Genomic DNA, 14,920 nt, shown 5'->3' with positions numbered 1-14,920 from the left:
TTTTCACCTGAAGCGACAGATAGTGAGTTGGTGTAAGAGAATCAACCTTAAAAATATATATGTATGAATGGATATAATTATAGGAATCCTACTGTGAAGTTATTCTAAAAAGTGAAGATGCTAATTGGTTAGGCTTCATGAGGAGTTATAGGCAGACATGGGAACATGCACTGATCGTATGTGTTTGGATAGCTGATTGCATTTCAACATCTGGCCTCCTTTTCTTTTTTTCTTTTTTTTTTTCAGCACGAACAATACATTAAGGTAAATAAACAGTATTTTGTGACTGTAATCAGTTAACCAAAAATTATTTTTTTATTATTTTCAATTTTCAACTAAATAAACAGTATTTAAACGCACCAATATGTCTCCAAAATCAGCTGTTTGAGTTGCACATGTGAATCGTGTGCTTAAGAACTAGGCCACCGACACCAACAAGTACAAGGGCATTTCAGTCGTTCCATACTTAAGATTATCCTATAAAACTAAAACACTTACCGCGACCATAAACATCTTTGACACAGTCTCTTTCCAAAACCATAATCTCTAGTGTTCCAGAAAGAGAAAGAGAAACTCAAAATCCAAAATGCCGATGAAGCAGTTGGACGCCACAGTATCAAACTTTGACACTGTGTTTGAGAAGTTCAGATCAGAAGCACCCAATAACAAAGCCAATCTCATTCTCTTCTTGGCTGACAAAGACCCTTCTACCTCTCTCAGCTGGTGCCCTGGTATTTTTTTTTTTCCTATTTTTGTTATAAATATTTATACTTTTCCATGATCCCATGACAGAATTCTTGATATTTTTATTTTATTTTTGCAAATTTTTTGTGGGTTTTTGGTATTTTGTCACAATTTATTGATTAGGGAGTGTTTCTATGTTCCTCTATCATTGGTATAGCTAGTTTATCTTCATAAATTTACATGAATGAATGATTGAAATTACAACAATTGAAATGAATGGTCAGGATCATTTGGGATATCATTTCTCCAAAAAATCATAGAGGTGCCATAGAATAGAATTATCCTTGATTTTTAGGTGGCTTTTGTGATGGTATGCGTGTTAGTGTGTGTATGTTTTTTTTTCCTTGTTACTGAAAGTCTGAAAGGTAAAGTATTTATCTTTTACCTAAATAGAAAACGATGACATTGTGTTACATAATAAAATCTTTGTTATGTTCTTTCATTACAGGGTCTATTACACAGTACCAGACATGCCCTAAGGCATCTATTTGTATTGGGCCAATAAATTGTAGCTTAATTGGTACTCCCTTCCCCCATAAGAATGGGGGTGTGGGTGTAATATTGCATGACCCACAAGGTGCATTTGTAATAGCCTATGAAATAGAAATTTTCTGTTTGTATTGATGAATGTTATCATAAAATTGACTGGTGCATCAAAAAGGATGTTAAATTAGGCTTGTTCTACATTTGGAATAATTGGAAAATAAAATATTGGTGCAAGCTTGTCCATTTTATGATATATTCCAAATCCTGGTCCTAGAAAATTTTAATTAAAAAACCTATATGGGATTTTTAAAGAAAAACCAAATTTTGGGTGAAAAGCAGCTAGCTTTTTGTGAAAGAATGCAAGAATCTGAAGACAGTCTAAAGAAAATTGCAGAATTGGTGATCAATTTGTAGCTGTAATAGGAAGTGATGGAGTGAGGCTGAGAGAAGAAAGATTAGAACTAGAAATGCTATTCCAATACCTTTGAAAATGGGATAAGGTGTGATGGCACCAGTTCTGAACTTAAGAAAGTAAAAGATTAAACAAAGAGAATAGGTATTATATAACAAAATAACTACTTATACAGCATAGAACTTAGCAGTCTGTACATGTGTGTCAGTGTGTGCATGTGGATGGATAATTTGCAATTTATGACGTCCAATCATTCTTTAAGAAACTTATTGCATTGTAAACTAGTTGACTATGCCATTGATTACCAAGGATTTTTGATTGATCTGGAAATATCTCTACCTAACTTGTTTTGGTAAGGGTTTTATTTCCTAGTTACTAGCCTATGGAGAGGAATATAAAGTGTCAAAGAAAGTTGAAACTATCCAGTTCTATACCCAATCAGAGTTCTTCTAGATTACTTGATTCACGGTTCTGGTGGATGGGGTCATGTATTCGTGATTTACTTCCTAAGAGTGGGTCCAAAGGGCCATGCCTTGGTGAGAATAATAAAAAAATTAAAAAAAAAAAATCCTTTTGGATTATCATATTTAGTTAGAAACTTCATTGAAATTTGCATGAAGCATTGGGATAGCATTTGAAGAGCATTGTTGTAACACTAACTTAATAAAATAGTCTGCCTTAATATTAGACATGAAGTAACCCTTGCTTCTAATCTGTTTTAATTTTTTGGTGGGGGCAGGGTGGGGGGGAGGGGGGTGGGCAAGAGAGAGAGAAGAGCTTTTGGGTGGAGATTCTAGAGTTTGAAAGGGGGGTACAAAGCACAGATTCTTTTCCCCACATGTTCTGTAACCTGTTGAATGGCAATCTGTAATGGCAGCTTGAATGTCGAAAATTCTGATCAAAAATTGTTGGAAAATTTTGGTATTTATTTGCAATTGCATTCAAGTGTCCTTTCAAATTTTATTTGTGGATGGAGAAGTTTTTGATACTAACCCTGAGTTTCTGAGTAGCTAAGCCATTGCTTGATGTAAAACATGAAAACATCAGACAATGAATTCGTTACTTAAAAGTGTTTCCTCTTGAGCTCTTTACTGTATGCCTTGTCTTGACATTTTGTTGTCTTCTTTGCAAAGATTGTGTTAGAGCTGAACCTGTAATCTACAAGAAGCTGGAGACAGGAGCAGATGATGTGGCACTCTTGAGAGCTTTTGTTGGAGATAGACCAACATGGCGGAATCCCCAGCATCCATGGAGAGTAGACTCAAGGTTTAAGCTGACAGGAGTTCCAACACTCATCCGCTGGGAAAATGATACTATCCAAGGTCGTCTTGAAGACCATGAAGCACACCTTGAAAACAAAATTGATGCCCTCGTTGCTGGCAAATGAATGTTTTCTGCTGCTCATATGTAAGATGGCTCTCAATTCCATTTGTTTCTCAGACTATCTTTTTTAAACAATTGGTACTTTAATCTGTATCCTCCTACGGCCAATTAATAGTGTCGTAAGTCATAACTTAGCAACCAAGGAAATAAAGTTTTAATCTTTCTAGTGTTATTGTTGAAATGTAGGCCATAAATGGTGGCTAGTTAGCCGATATGATAATTTTTGCTGATGGTAGGAAAGCACTAGAGCTATAGAAATCCAAAAATATTTCTTTTGAGATACAAGCAACCAAATGACACAAATAAAAAATTTGACCTCCTTCGGATAGGACTATTTAAGAGAATGAATTGGACTTCAATTTTTAATTTAAATGCCGATTTTTTTTAATCAATTAGAGTAATGAAAGAATTTGAGCTTTTTTAAAACCAGGGTTTGACTGTCAATTTTTCTTTCTTTCCTTTCTTCTTTCCTAGTAAACCTCTGGACACTCGAGAAGCGTAGACTTCGAATTCAGCCCATGAAGTGATTAGAGTTTCATCTAAACAACCTAAGGGTATTTAAAGTTGGGTTTTAAAGTTTTAAACAAACTCTAATACACATTGAATTAGACTTTGGAGCTGCTATATTATAGATCTTAAGGTTTTGTGCTTGTTGCTCTCAAAGTCGCTATCAAAAATCAATATACATTCAATCCTGGACATCAAAAGTGCTAGATTTAAATCTTCAAGCATAGTATTGGAGTCGTCAACTAGAGATTCACATTAAACATGTCCTTATCAAATAAGTCCATGATTCTCAGAGTTGAGTTTGGTAACTTTAGTTAAGTTTACAAAGAATTAAGTTATTCAATCTGTAAACTTCTATTTGATAGTGGATTTGTTCATTTTGGGATTGAAAAAGCCAAGTCTGAGCTCTAGGTTTTTACTATAGAACTAGTTTGTTGCATTGGTTTACCTAAGTTATCATATCTTGTGTTCATTTATATTTACGATGTTTGTACATGATATTGATAATTTCAAGATTAACCAAATGTTTGCATAATTAATCTAATCAACAATTCGGTCTTAAAACTAGCTAATTATGGGTTTTTCAGGGGTCTAAAAACTAATAGAAGACACACCCTATTGTGCCTTACTAGAGATTAAGACAATTTTAATCAAATATCATTATTGAAAATTTTTATTACGTTAAAATTTTTAAGCATGATTTTCAGATCCAAAGAAGAATTGTGTTGCATGATTTTTAAGCATGTCTCTTTGCTTTTTGGCTTTTCACATCACAAATAAAATACCTTAATTGAATAAAAAATATCTGAAAAGCTAAATCCAAGAGAATATATAAAAAAAAAATAAAAAAAATTCAAAATTGAGCAAAGTGAGCTACACAAAACCATTTACCATTTCATGGGAGCTTTCTTAGTCGTTGGATATGCTTATAGATTCAGGCATTAAGCAACATGGTGCAATTCGTTTTAGAATACATGTTACAGATAATTTTACCCATATATATATATATATATATATATATATATATATATATATATATATTCTTATTTTACAATCAATAGTTAGCATGTATCAAATAAATACTAGTCATAAGTTGCAAGTATGAAGTAATAGAGCAACACAATAATCCGTGTGTTATTGGATTTCAATATTGAAGTGAATATTTCAATCCTTCTAATAGCTGGAATATAAGGATTAGGTAAATCTATATTAGCTCAATTAAAATTTGTATTCAATATAAAAAAAATCAAAATACATTTTGTGAAAATTTTGCGGGTTTGGTCTCGCACTATCCATAAGAGTTTGATTTAGATATCTAATAATGGAATGAGATAGAATGATATGGCATTTGAAGCATTCACTTTCTAGCATTCTATAACCTTCAAAAATTTGTCGTGCTTCAACAAGTCACTTCTTTGTAAAAACTCAAACTTTCCGATTGTTTAAATTTGATGGATTTACAGTCCTCACATCTTTTCCATCACTTCAAATTAGCAATTTCCACAATTTGACATAATTTCCTGATGGAATCTATATATTTACGTTATTGGAGAAACTTGACATTTTAGATTATCCTTATTTTATTGGAAATATGTAAGAAAGAAATCGGTGATGATTGGCCTAAGATTGCTTACGTCACAGACTTGAAAAGGTTCTATCTCCACAAGTAAATTAATCTACTTGCATATCCATCAATCAATGAAAAAGTATTACAGGCTATTCATAATTAAAAAAATTATTAATTTCTTCCAATATCTCAACAATGTCATTGTTAACCATTTCAATACAAAGCAATCAATTAGGTATTTGTGTGCTTTTAATACTACGATGATCAATGTTAAAATCATGAAACTTCATCATGTTATTAGCATGTTAAAAGCCGTTATGCAAAATATGGCCACAATATTGTAAAATGTTGCTTTTTTTAGGAAGATAGTGGGAATAAGGAGGTAGGGTTTTGACATAAAAACCACAAAAGATGCATTGCCATTGGATTATCACTTAAATACCAAATGTTACTTTTAACTATTATGGGTTTTCAGAAAAAATTAGTGGATTTAATTATTGTGCCCATTATAAGCATGTTATAACTTTGAGTATGAAATTTAAGATCATTTTTGTAAAATCAAAAGATGACCATGTGTCCTTATTATAAACATGATTTCTTTCTCCCAAACCAAAATTCAAACTTGTACCAAAATTTTTATTTTCTAAAACCCTAGCCATTCACCACCAAACTCTTTAGTTCAAGTAATACCCCCACAAGCCTTAGTGCTTGGGGTTTAAAGGGGATGAGGGGGATTCAGGTAGTAGTAGTAGAAGCATTTCTAACCAAAAACAAAAACCTAGCCATTTCATATCTTTCTCTTTGATATCACAAAACCCACATAATAAGGAACAATATAAAAATATTTGGAGTCAGGGCTAACCACCCCAATGAAAATGTCACGTTCTCATATGATAAATATTGATAATGATGTTTCTAATCATAAGGGGTTAGATTAGTTTCTTAATGTCTCATGAGATTCATAGGTCTTAAGCCAACATCCTAGAGTCACCCTAAGAGATTTTTCCATATAATTACATGGTGTGTGGGACAAATGAACTACATATGCAAGAAAATAATTAAATTAGATGCTCAAACAGCTCTAGAATCATTAGCAAAGAAAAATTAATAATATTTCAAAATTGGTAAAAACTAAGTGCAAATCTACACAATGAGAGAGAGAGAGAGAGAGTCACAATTTTTGCTGTGGTTATTTGTGATTTTTTTGTTGTTCTTATATCAAACTAATTTTTTTATTTTATGAACAGTTAAGTATTTTACTTATTCTTATAAATTGTATACATAGATTATATAAGAAAGTTGAAAGAAGCTCGGTGTTTCTTCCAACCACACAACAAAAACATCAACATTAAGAGCCTACGTAGCTAAATAATGTGCAGTATTGTTCTGCCATATTAACTATATTGACGACTTATTTAAGAATACTTATTATATTTCCTGTTAATGAATTAAGAGGCCTATGAATGTATTTGTAGAGGAATTTCTAACCAAGGATGTTGACCAATTTATACATTTCAAGACAAGCTTCATGTATCAATAGATAAAGCTTTCATATGTATAGGTGAACCATTTAAAAGATTAAGAAAACCATAGCCGTAGCAATCTTATGAACTATATCTTAAACTTGTTTATTCACTCTAAGAAGCCAATTAGTTAATAACTGGCTGAAATATAAAGCCATAAAAATAATATGATATGGTCAAATAAAATTGGGAGCAATTTCAAAAAACTAATAGATCCAAGCATTCAAATACGTAAATGAATTTATCAAAATTGTTTGTCATATCCATTATTTCATTATGTTCAAGGATAGAACAAGAACTTTGAGTTAAGGGAATAGTTTTACTGTTGATTATGTGCGGCGATTTCAATCTCTAACTCTGCTACTACTTAGCTGTTGAGATTTTTTTTTTTTTTTTTTTTTTTTTGTGGGTAAGAACAAAATTATTTTTGTTTAGAATTTTTTAAAGGCTAGGGTTGTTTATTTTGGATAAAATTGATTAATTGAGCTTAAATTTTTTAGTTTTACTATTGGTAATTTTTTTTTTTTTTTTTTTTTGGGCTTGTATATATTTGCTTTGGATTTTAGATCTATAAATTTTTTATGGTCACTAAAATGTGGAAAATGCTAGAACTACAAACTTTTTTTTTATATATATAAATTATTGACTATTAAGTAAAAAAAAAATCTAAGTAATGGACCTATGTGTGAACAAATAAAAATTTACTACCAAAAGGAATTGTAAAAATGTTGTCAAAAAGTTTATAAGTATAACACTACTCTTAAAAAAGTCAATGATATTATTTAAGGGAAATAAAATATAATTTTATGAAAAGTGCTACGTTCACAACATTTTCATCACAAATCATAGGTAGTTAATTGTTATTGATTCAAATTTAAACTTACCACTGAGATTTTTTTTTTGCCCCAATAATAACAATCTACCACTTAAGATTTGTTGTGAAAATATTGTAGACATAACATTTTCTAATTTTATAGAACAAAATTGCTAAAATTAGTACACATAATATATTAAAAAAAAAAAATTTGGGGTGGGGGGGGGGGGGGGGGTGTGTTGCCCTCCCTAGTCCAATGGTTGCTCTGTCCATGACTATGTTTTCAATTATATGAAAATTGCACGTTCTATAGATTGAAAAGATTTTCTAGCTGCATCAAATACAAAAAAACTACAAAATATGAACTTTGTAATAGGTGGTAAGTGCATAAAATACAAATGTTATGGATTTGTTTATTATTTATTATTCATAGCATTACCTTTGTTTTTGTTTGAACAAAATTCATAGCTCAAATTGCAATCAATAACCTTGCTTGTGAAATGTTAATATGATATTTGTAGACAATTGTTGTGACCTGAAAATTCGTGGTTACTGCAATATTAACCCTTATAAAGGGGTGCCAAAAACCCTTATAATTTGATGAAAAACATTTCTTTCAAAATGGTAGAGGTGAAGAAAAGGAACAGTCTTCACTCTTCATTGCTTATGACAAATATAATTTCAACAACAAATCTTCAGCCCTTACGAGGTATATTAAATATTCATTCATTTTAAAATGAATACTTTCTTACTAATTACTAATTAGCATTTGCTAAGTGTTTTTTATATGGCCAAATTGTGACAACGAAAGATACAAAACTGTTCAACTATTGGATCTGTATCAGGAAATTGTGGAATGTCAAAACTTTAAAATCAGATCTGAGAAAATGAATAGGATGAAAGAGAAGCATGATGATCTAGATTTCAGTGTGTTTGATTTATCCATGTGACAATGCAATAGAGCAGTATCTCACTTTACATGTATTGGTGCACTGTATGACTTGGTATTGAAATTGGCATTGTGGTAAGTGATGTTTCATATGGTAGAATAAGAGATTTGAAGTTCAATCTCCACTTATACTAAAAACCAATTGGTATATTGATTTAATAATAAAGAACTATCATAAAGCGCAGACGTCATAAGTTAAAATTCTAAAAAAAATAAAAATAAAAAATTGTTCCAAGGAACAGAGGGAAATGCCCTTGTCTCTTGGACTTGGGAGTGAATAAGATGCACAAAAAGTGGAAACACCAAGATGGTGCGTTCTAAACTACTGGGGTTTTTTACCAATTCAATAATCAGGGTAATACTTTCTCTCCTCTCCCTGTGTGTGTGTGTGTGTTAATACTTAGTATTCTCAAAAAAAAAAAAAAAAAATCAGGGTAATAAATGTGGATTATATTAACTTATATTTACTGAGAAAGAGAGAACAATTTTACACCATAGTTATTTTACATTACAATGCCACTTACAATAATTTAGTATCACCTTTTAAGATCCTAATAAGACATGTGGACTTAAGGTCAAAATTGCATGCTACCATTGTGCAAGTACTACACCCATCTGCATTTCCTTTTCCTTCTCTTTGTATGTCATCTGCATTTTTCATACAAAAAATGTACTGTCTTAGTAAAATACACAGTAAGAGTTGGGAGAAGAACAGGGAGAGAGAACATGAAATTCTGATAACACAAGTTAAAAAGAAAGAGTGGGAGAAGCCAGAAAGTCACCTTTGAAAAAAGAAAATAGAAACATTGATAGAAAGCTTGTAATATGAAATAGCAGTTAGATCCTTACCTATATACATGAACGCCTGCAAAACACATCAAATAACTTTGTAACTCAAAATTGAGACTTTGACAATGTAGGAGTCAGCTTCAAACTAATATCACCATAAGGTTCTTCTTGTTGTACATCCACAAGTCCATAACTCTTCAAAACCTGTAATTCACCATGACAATCACCTATCTTTACCATGCCTTACAAACAATTAAGAATATAAATAAATCCAGTTTAAAAAGAAATTCATAGTTCAACACAGTGCACATTTTGGCATGAATCAAATCATATAATGTCACACTATTAGCAATCAACCACCCAAGGACATAATGAGTGTTCAACATAAAAATTATAAAAAAAAAAAAAAAAAAAAAAAAAAAAAAAACTACCCAGCAAAGGACAGCCAGATGCATGTTTTAATACTTCAGCATTCAAGCCTGAGACTGGAGGAAATAAGCTAATGTCCCCTGGAAATTTAAAACGAAATCACTATAATTGATTGATAAACTATCCATGCATCCCCTCTAAGCATTAACAAAGTCCAATTTTTACCATGTGACAGTAGAAACAGCAGGATAAGCAGATAACTAATAAACTCACAGTTCCACAAACTCAAGACAAGAAAATGAAGGACAAAGAAAGATTCTTTTCACTAAGTCATTAGTAACTGTCAAGTTTGAAACACAAGAAACTAACCAAACCCTTACGCTATAAGACACTTAAACACTGACTCATGTTACTGCAACCCAGAAAAAATTAGTTTTTCTCCTTAATTATCTTTAAGGATGACGTTTTCCTTAAAGATATCTTGCAAAGATATGGCTACATGGAAAATGTTTCAGAACTTACCAGAGTCTCAAAGAACATTCGAGCACATAGCTTTCTGGTTTTTCCTTCTAAAATCTTGTTTAAACTGAGATCTCCAGATAGGTCTTCGGAGATTGGGTCAATTGGAGAATGTCTTTTTAAATACTGAGCCACAGCCCTGCATGCGAATAACATATAAGATGTTACTTATCCACTAAAATGTAGTTAACAAGCTAACAAATTTTTATATTTAAAATACCTGGTTCTCACAGACAATGAGTCAACTATTCCTGTAGCTTGAGATCCTGCAATAAGCATATACATGTTGTCAACACATATCATACAAAAGTATAATTCATAGAATTTGACAACCTAGTTTGATCATAATTTCACACAAGTAACTGATAGAAACACTCACAATTTATAGAATCACCAAAATCAAAGATCAATATAAAACGTTACTTGGCTTACCTGTTGGTGTATTGTTATCTGCCTCCAGAAAATAAAGGTCCTATGATGAAACAATGCAAAGAGTCAGATTATTGTTACCTTACTGTTTAAACAGAACTACTTAATTTCTTTTTAAGGGACGGAATGAGGGAAACGTGATTAACTTAAAAGGAGATATAAATAGCTTCAACTACTTGAACATTATGCAGTAAGCAGTTAACAGAGTGGGAAACATGATCAACTTAAAAGCAAGAATATTTATCAGATAACAAGACTTCCATAAAAATATATATATTAATAATAATAAATAAATAAAAACATGATGCATGAGGACTTACATCTAATTCTGCAGAATTCATTAAATCAGGAATATCTGAAAGAGCAGTGTTCTCTAAACCTAGTCGCTCCTCTAAAAATGTCATTGGGGTTTCCAGCTCAGACCTACGTGTGCCGGTGGATGCTGCAAGATCTGGTGTTGGCAGTAATTCAGTCTCAATGGTTACATGAGTAAAATCATCTCCTCTAAGAGTTGAAGCCATTGATCTAGCTGGAGTAGGCGCAAATTCATTTAAGAAATTGCTGCCATCTTGGCTTTCAACATTTCGAGGACGTTCCATTTCCATGTCAATGTCAGTTTCAGGAACAGGAGATTGAGCAACTGGCTCTAGGACAGCTTCAGTTGTGTGAGCAGGAGATTGTGCAACCCTCAACTCTGGGGGATGGTCCGTTGTTGAAGCAGGAGATGATGCAACCCTAGGATCTGGAAAATCTTCCTCAGATAAAACCAAATGAGGCTTGGTAAATATGCAGTCCTTCTTGTATATATTACAAATATCCATAGATAACCCTGCAGATAGATCCCCAATTACTCAGAAATGAATTCCTTAAAATAGATCCCTAATGCAACAGAAAAAGGGCTAAGGGAAAAGTCCACTTACCAGTTAATGAAGGCTGATCAAAAATTTGTTCCTTTCTACGAACATTGTTCAACTTCCACATACCCAAAGCAGAGCAAGGGACATCCCTCTTCTTACGCAATAAATCACTATAATCTTCAAGCGACTTTTTCATAAATCTACAAAGTCAACATCTATATCAATAAACTAGTACCAGAAGGAAAAAATAAAACAACTTCACAAAATATATGACCAACCGTACTTATTATTCAAAACTGTCGCCTTATCGAAATGCTGCTTTCTCTTCCTTGGTCTTGCTTTTGGTTGCTGAACAGGAGGAGTTGATCGAATAATGCCAAGTCCAGGAGAAATATCACCTGCCACAAACATAAAGACAACCTTCAGATGCAAAACAAGCTAGGATTTTTTATGCCTCACATCCCATGTATAGAACCAATTATGAGAAAATTGAACTCACCAAATGCAACACGCGTATCATGAATCTCAAGACCCTGTTCAGAGGCAGCAGAAGTTGGTGGTTCTGAATGTTGCTGAAATGGTAAAGACTTCTCCCCTGACATTAAATTTTCTTCCATGATTGGAGAGAGGATGTCCTTCTCATTCACAATTTCGTTTAAAGATCTGTTTGTTTCAACTATGTTGTCCCCATAATCTGGCAACACTGGAGGAAGGTTTTCTAAGCCAAAATCATGACCAGCATCACGCAGTATTTCCATCTCTGGAATATCTTGAGGGATATTGTCATCCGAAAGCCTAGTGTCAAGTGTTTCTGTCTGATTACTTGGACCAGCATCTTGAAAGTTTGCATCATGTTGAAGATTTTGTGGAGTCCTGTCATCACTAAGGCTTCCATTTAGTGCTTCCCTCTGATTACTTGGACCAGGTTCTTCAAAACCCTTAACCAGAGGTGGTGCAGGAATGCTGTAAATTAGCAAGACCAAAAATTATAATACTGTTTCCTCATGGAAAACAAAGTATAGAAAACAGACTTGAACATAACTTCGAAACATACTCTTCCTCCATCAACCTAACATCCGAATTGGGAACCACCTCTAGACTTGATGAATCCATCATTACAATATCCTAAACAGATCAGAAGCTTCTGATGGTGAAATTGCCATTGAAAACTCAGAATTGACCCAACAATAAGATGACACAATCATAACAAAAATTGACATACAAGAATAATGGAATCCAACCTCATCAAAAGTTATGGCAACATAAATCTCTCCTCCAGTAGGAATTTGATCTGGGGCATGATAATTTACAAGTGTCAAGGCATAAAATATTTGAAAAAGTAAATAACTAAAAAGAAAACAAATGTAGAGAATGGAAATTTTAAAAAGCTGTCCATATCAATAACCTGCTAACGTAATCTCCTCTAGACTCTTGAGGTGATCATCCTCGGCCCTGAGAAACATAATCCAAGTGTCACATGAAGATTTCAGAGTAGAAGAAAAAAAAAGGTGAAAGAGAAATTTCAAAGAACTTTACCCCTCATAATTCATCTCATCATTCAATTCCAAAGCATCAAGGTCAAATGTTTCTGGCAACGTGATCGATTGAACCGGTGCCTTTCTTGCATCCTCCGGCAAATTAAGATTTATAGAATCGAAGGCCTTTCTTAACAAATTCAAAGCAAGATTACAATCATGGAACAGATAATCCACTTTCTTTGAATATATCCGAACAACGCCCAAAAGAAGGTGGCCCGACATTCTCAGTGCAATGGGAACTTCCGGAAACATGATTCGATCTAAAAGAGACACATTCAAACACAATGTGTCGAACACATTTATTAGAACCCGCTTCAATAACATTAATTTTACCATGTATTTTCTTTTTTTTTTGACATATTGTTAACATGAACTATTGACAACAAAACATGAACTAAAGTAAATTTGATAAATTTAAATTACCCAACAAAGAAAGTTGACAACTTGATCTGCAGGACACTTTAAAATAAATAAATATCAAACATAAAGCAAGGCAATTTTGATTGAAATTAAGCACCCAAACAAAGTAAATTTTACAATTTAAAAAAAAAAAAATCAATCTTTAAATTTTTATTATTATTTAAAAATCCCAAAATCACAGCCAACAATTCTCAATTAATTGTACCATGTAGTTAACATGAACTATTGACAACATTACATATCCAGACCGAACTACATTTATCAATGAACTACATTTACACCCCTATAAAACAGAAAACTAAAGCAAATTTGATAAATTTAAATACCCAACAAAGAAAGTTGACAGTTTGACCTAAATTAATCATCAAATCAAGCACGCAAATGGGTATTCGATAATACATTCCCTATAAAACACTTCAATATATAAAATAAATAAATAAATATCAAACACAAAACAAGTCAATTTTGATTGAAAATTAAGCACCCCAACAAAGCAAATTTTACAATTTCACCAAAAACCAATCTTTAAATTTTTTTTTTTTTTTTTTAAAAAAAGGTGCAACCTTTGATTACAACATTAAAATTTTACTGTCAGCAAAAACAAAAACCAACCCAAAATCAAATTCACATCGAATTTGAACAAACACCCATCAAAATTTACCATCTTTACTGTTCCAACACACACAAAAAACCCAAAAAAAAAAAAAAGTTATCATCTTTAGAGAGAGAAGAACGGACCAACAGTGGAGGAGATATCGGTGGAGGTGTAGTGAGACTTTTTGAGGCGGTGCTGTAGATGAGCGGCGAACCATACTGTTCCCAGTGGCCCTTTTCGCGCCAAAAATGTCTGCGAGTAAAACATTCTTCTTCGATTCGATTTGATTTGATTTTTTGATTGTTAGATTGATAAATGGATACAGAGAGAGAACAAATTAGGGTTTACAATTACAGAGAGAGAGTTCTAGAGAGAGAGAGAGTGAGGGGTTAGGGTTTTTATATATTTTTGTGGTTTTTCTGAGTTTGGAAGGTTGAAACGTTTCGATTTTTTTTTCAATTGGAGCGGGAATCAAAGAGTGGCGCGAAACTGAAAGCGTACGAGGGAATTTTCCTTTGTTTTGTTTTGTGTGTGGATTTACGGGAAGGGTCCTGGTGGTGTGAGGGATTTACGAGAAGTGCCATTGGTGAGAGATGGATCTGATCTCGGTCGTTTGGGCTTTCTGTAATTTGTAATGAGTTATAAAAGGCAGTGATGTCTGTGCCGTTTTGTTGTTAGGAATATTTCCTTGTTTAAAATTTTACAAAACCACTCTTAAATAAATTTATCAACTTTTTAAAAAAGAATTATTCTTAATGAGGCAACTAAAAAAGTATCTCAATTAAATTAATTTTTTAAATATTAGTTAGTTTTATTTTTAAATAGTTTTGAAAATAAAGTAGGGGTATAATAGGAACATTAGTAAATTAATAATTTTTATTTTTAGAAATAGGACAATATTTTGGGACATCCCAAAATGAAATAGAGGACAAACAAACTGAGACGTGGTATTTTGGTCTCTAAAAATTTCTTCTTTCATCTTTAAACTTTGTAAATAGTGTTTTTTTTTCCCAATAATT

General features: G+C 32.4%; 2 protein-coding genes across 2 annotated transcripts; one reads left to right on the top strand and one right to left on the bottom strand.

Moving 5' to 3' along the window:
- Nucleotides 1–495: 495 nt before the first annotated feature.
- On the top strand, nt 496–3,197 carry LOC126724011 (thioredoxin-like protein Clot). The gene is made up of 2 exons (XM_050428059.1): nt 496–731; nt 2,776–3,197. Exons 1-2 carry the CDS (start codon nt 587–589, stop codon nt 3,027–3,029), a joined length of 399 nt encoding a protein of 132 aa, XP_050284016.1. The 5' UTR covers nt 496–586; the 3' UTR covers nt 3,030–3,197.
- A 5,623-nt stretch (nt 3,198–8,820) lies between these two features.
- Nucleotides 8,821–14,271, bottom strand: LOC126724010 (sister chromatid cohesion 1 protein 3). The gene is made up of 14 exons (XM_050428058.1): nt 14,045–14,271; nt 12,885–13,146; nt 12,754–12,800; nt 12,590–12,639; nt 12,403–12,473; nt 11,848–12,311; nt 11,632–11,746; nt 11,412–11,548; nt 10,812–11,320; nt 10,495–10,534; nt 10,283–10,328; nt 10,066–10,201; nt 9,235–9,378; nt 8,821–9,033 (listed from the first exon to the last, which is right to left on the bottom strand). The coding sequence occupies exons 1-13, from the start codon at nt 14,166–14,168 to the stop codon at nt 9,280–9,282; spliced, it is 2,100 nt and encodes a 699-aa protein (XP_050284015.1). The 5' UTR covers nt 14,169–14,271; the 3' UTR covers nt 8,821–9,033; nt 9,235–9,279.
- Between the last annotated feature and the right edge of the window lie 649 nt (nt 14,272–14,920).

The sequence above is a fragment of the Quercus robur genome, chromosome 4 (genome assembly GCF_932294415.1).
Source record: "Quercus robur chromosome 4, dhQueRobu3.1, whole genome shotgun sequence".
Classification (NCBI taxonomy): domain Eukaryota; kingdom Viridiplantae; phylum Streptophyta; class Magnoliopsida; order Fagales; family Fagaceae; genus Quercus; species Quercus robur.
This window is presented reverse-complemented; position numbering and strand designations above follow the sequence as displayed.

Coding starts and splice junctions, on each gene's coding strand:
- LOC126724011 (XM_050428059.1), top strand. CDS start 587: ATGCCGATGAAGCAGTTGGACGCCACAGTATCAAACTTTGACACTGTG. Junction 732..2,775: donor CTCTCTCAGCTGGTGCCCTG/GTATTTTTTTTT, acceptor TTCTTTGCAAAG/ATTGTGTTAGAGCTGAACCT.
- LOC126724010 (XM_050428058.1), bottom strand. CDS start 14,168: ATGTTTTACTCGCAGACATTTTTGGCGCGAAAAGGGCCACTGGGAACA. Junction 11,549..11,631: donor GCGACAGTTTTGAATAATAA/GTACGGTTGGTC, acceptor TTGACTTTGTAG/ATTTATGAAAAAGTCGCTTG. Junction 11,321..11,411: donor TGATCAGCCTTCATTAACTG/GTAAGTGGACTT, acceptor ATCTATCTGCAG/GGTTATCTATGGATATTTGT.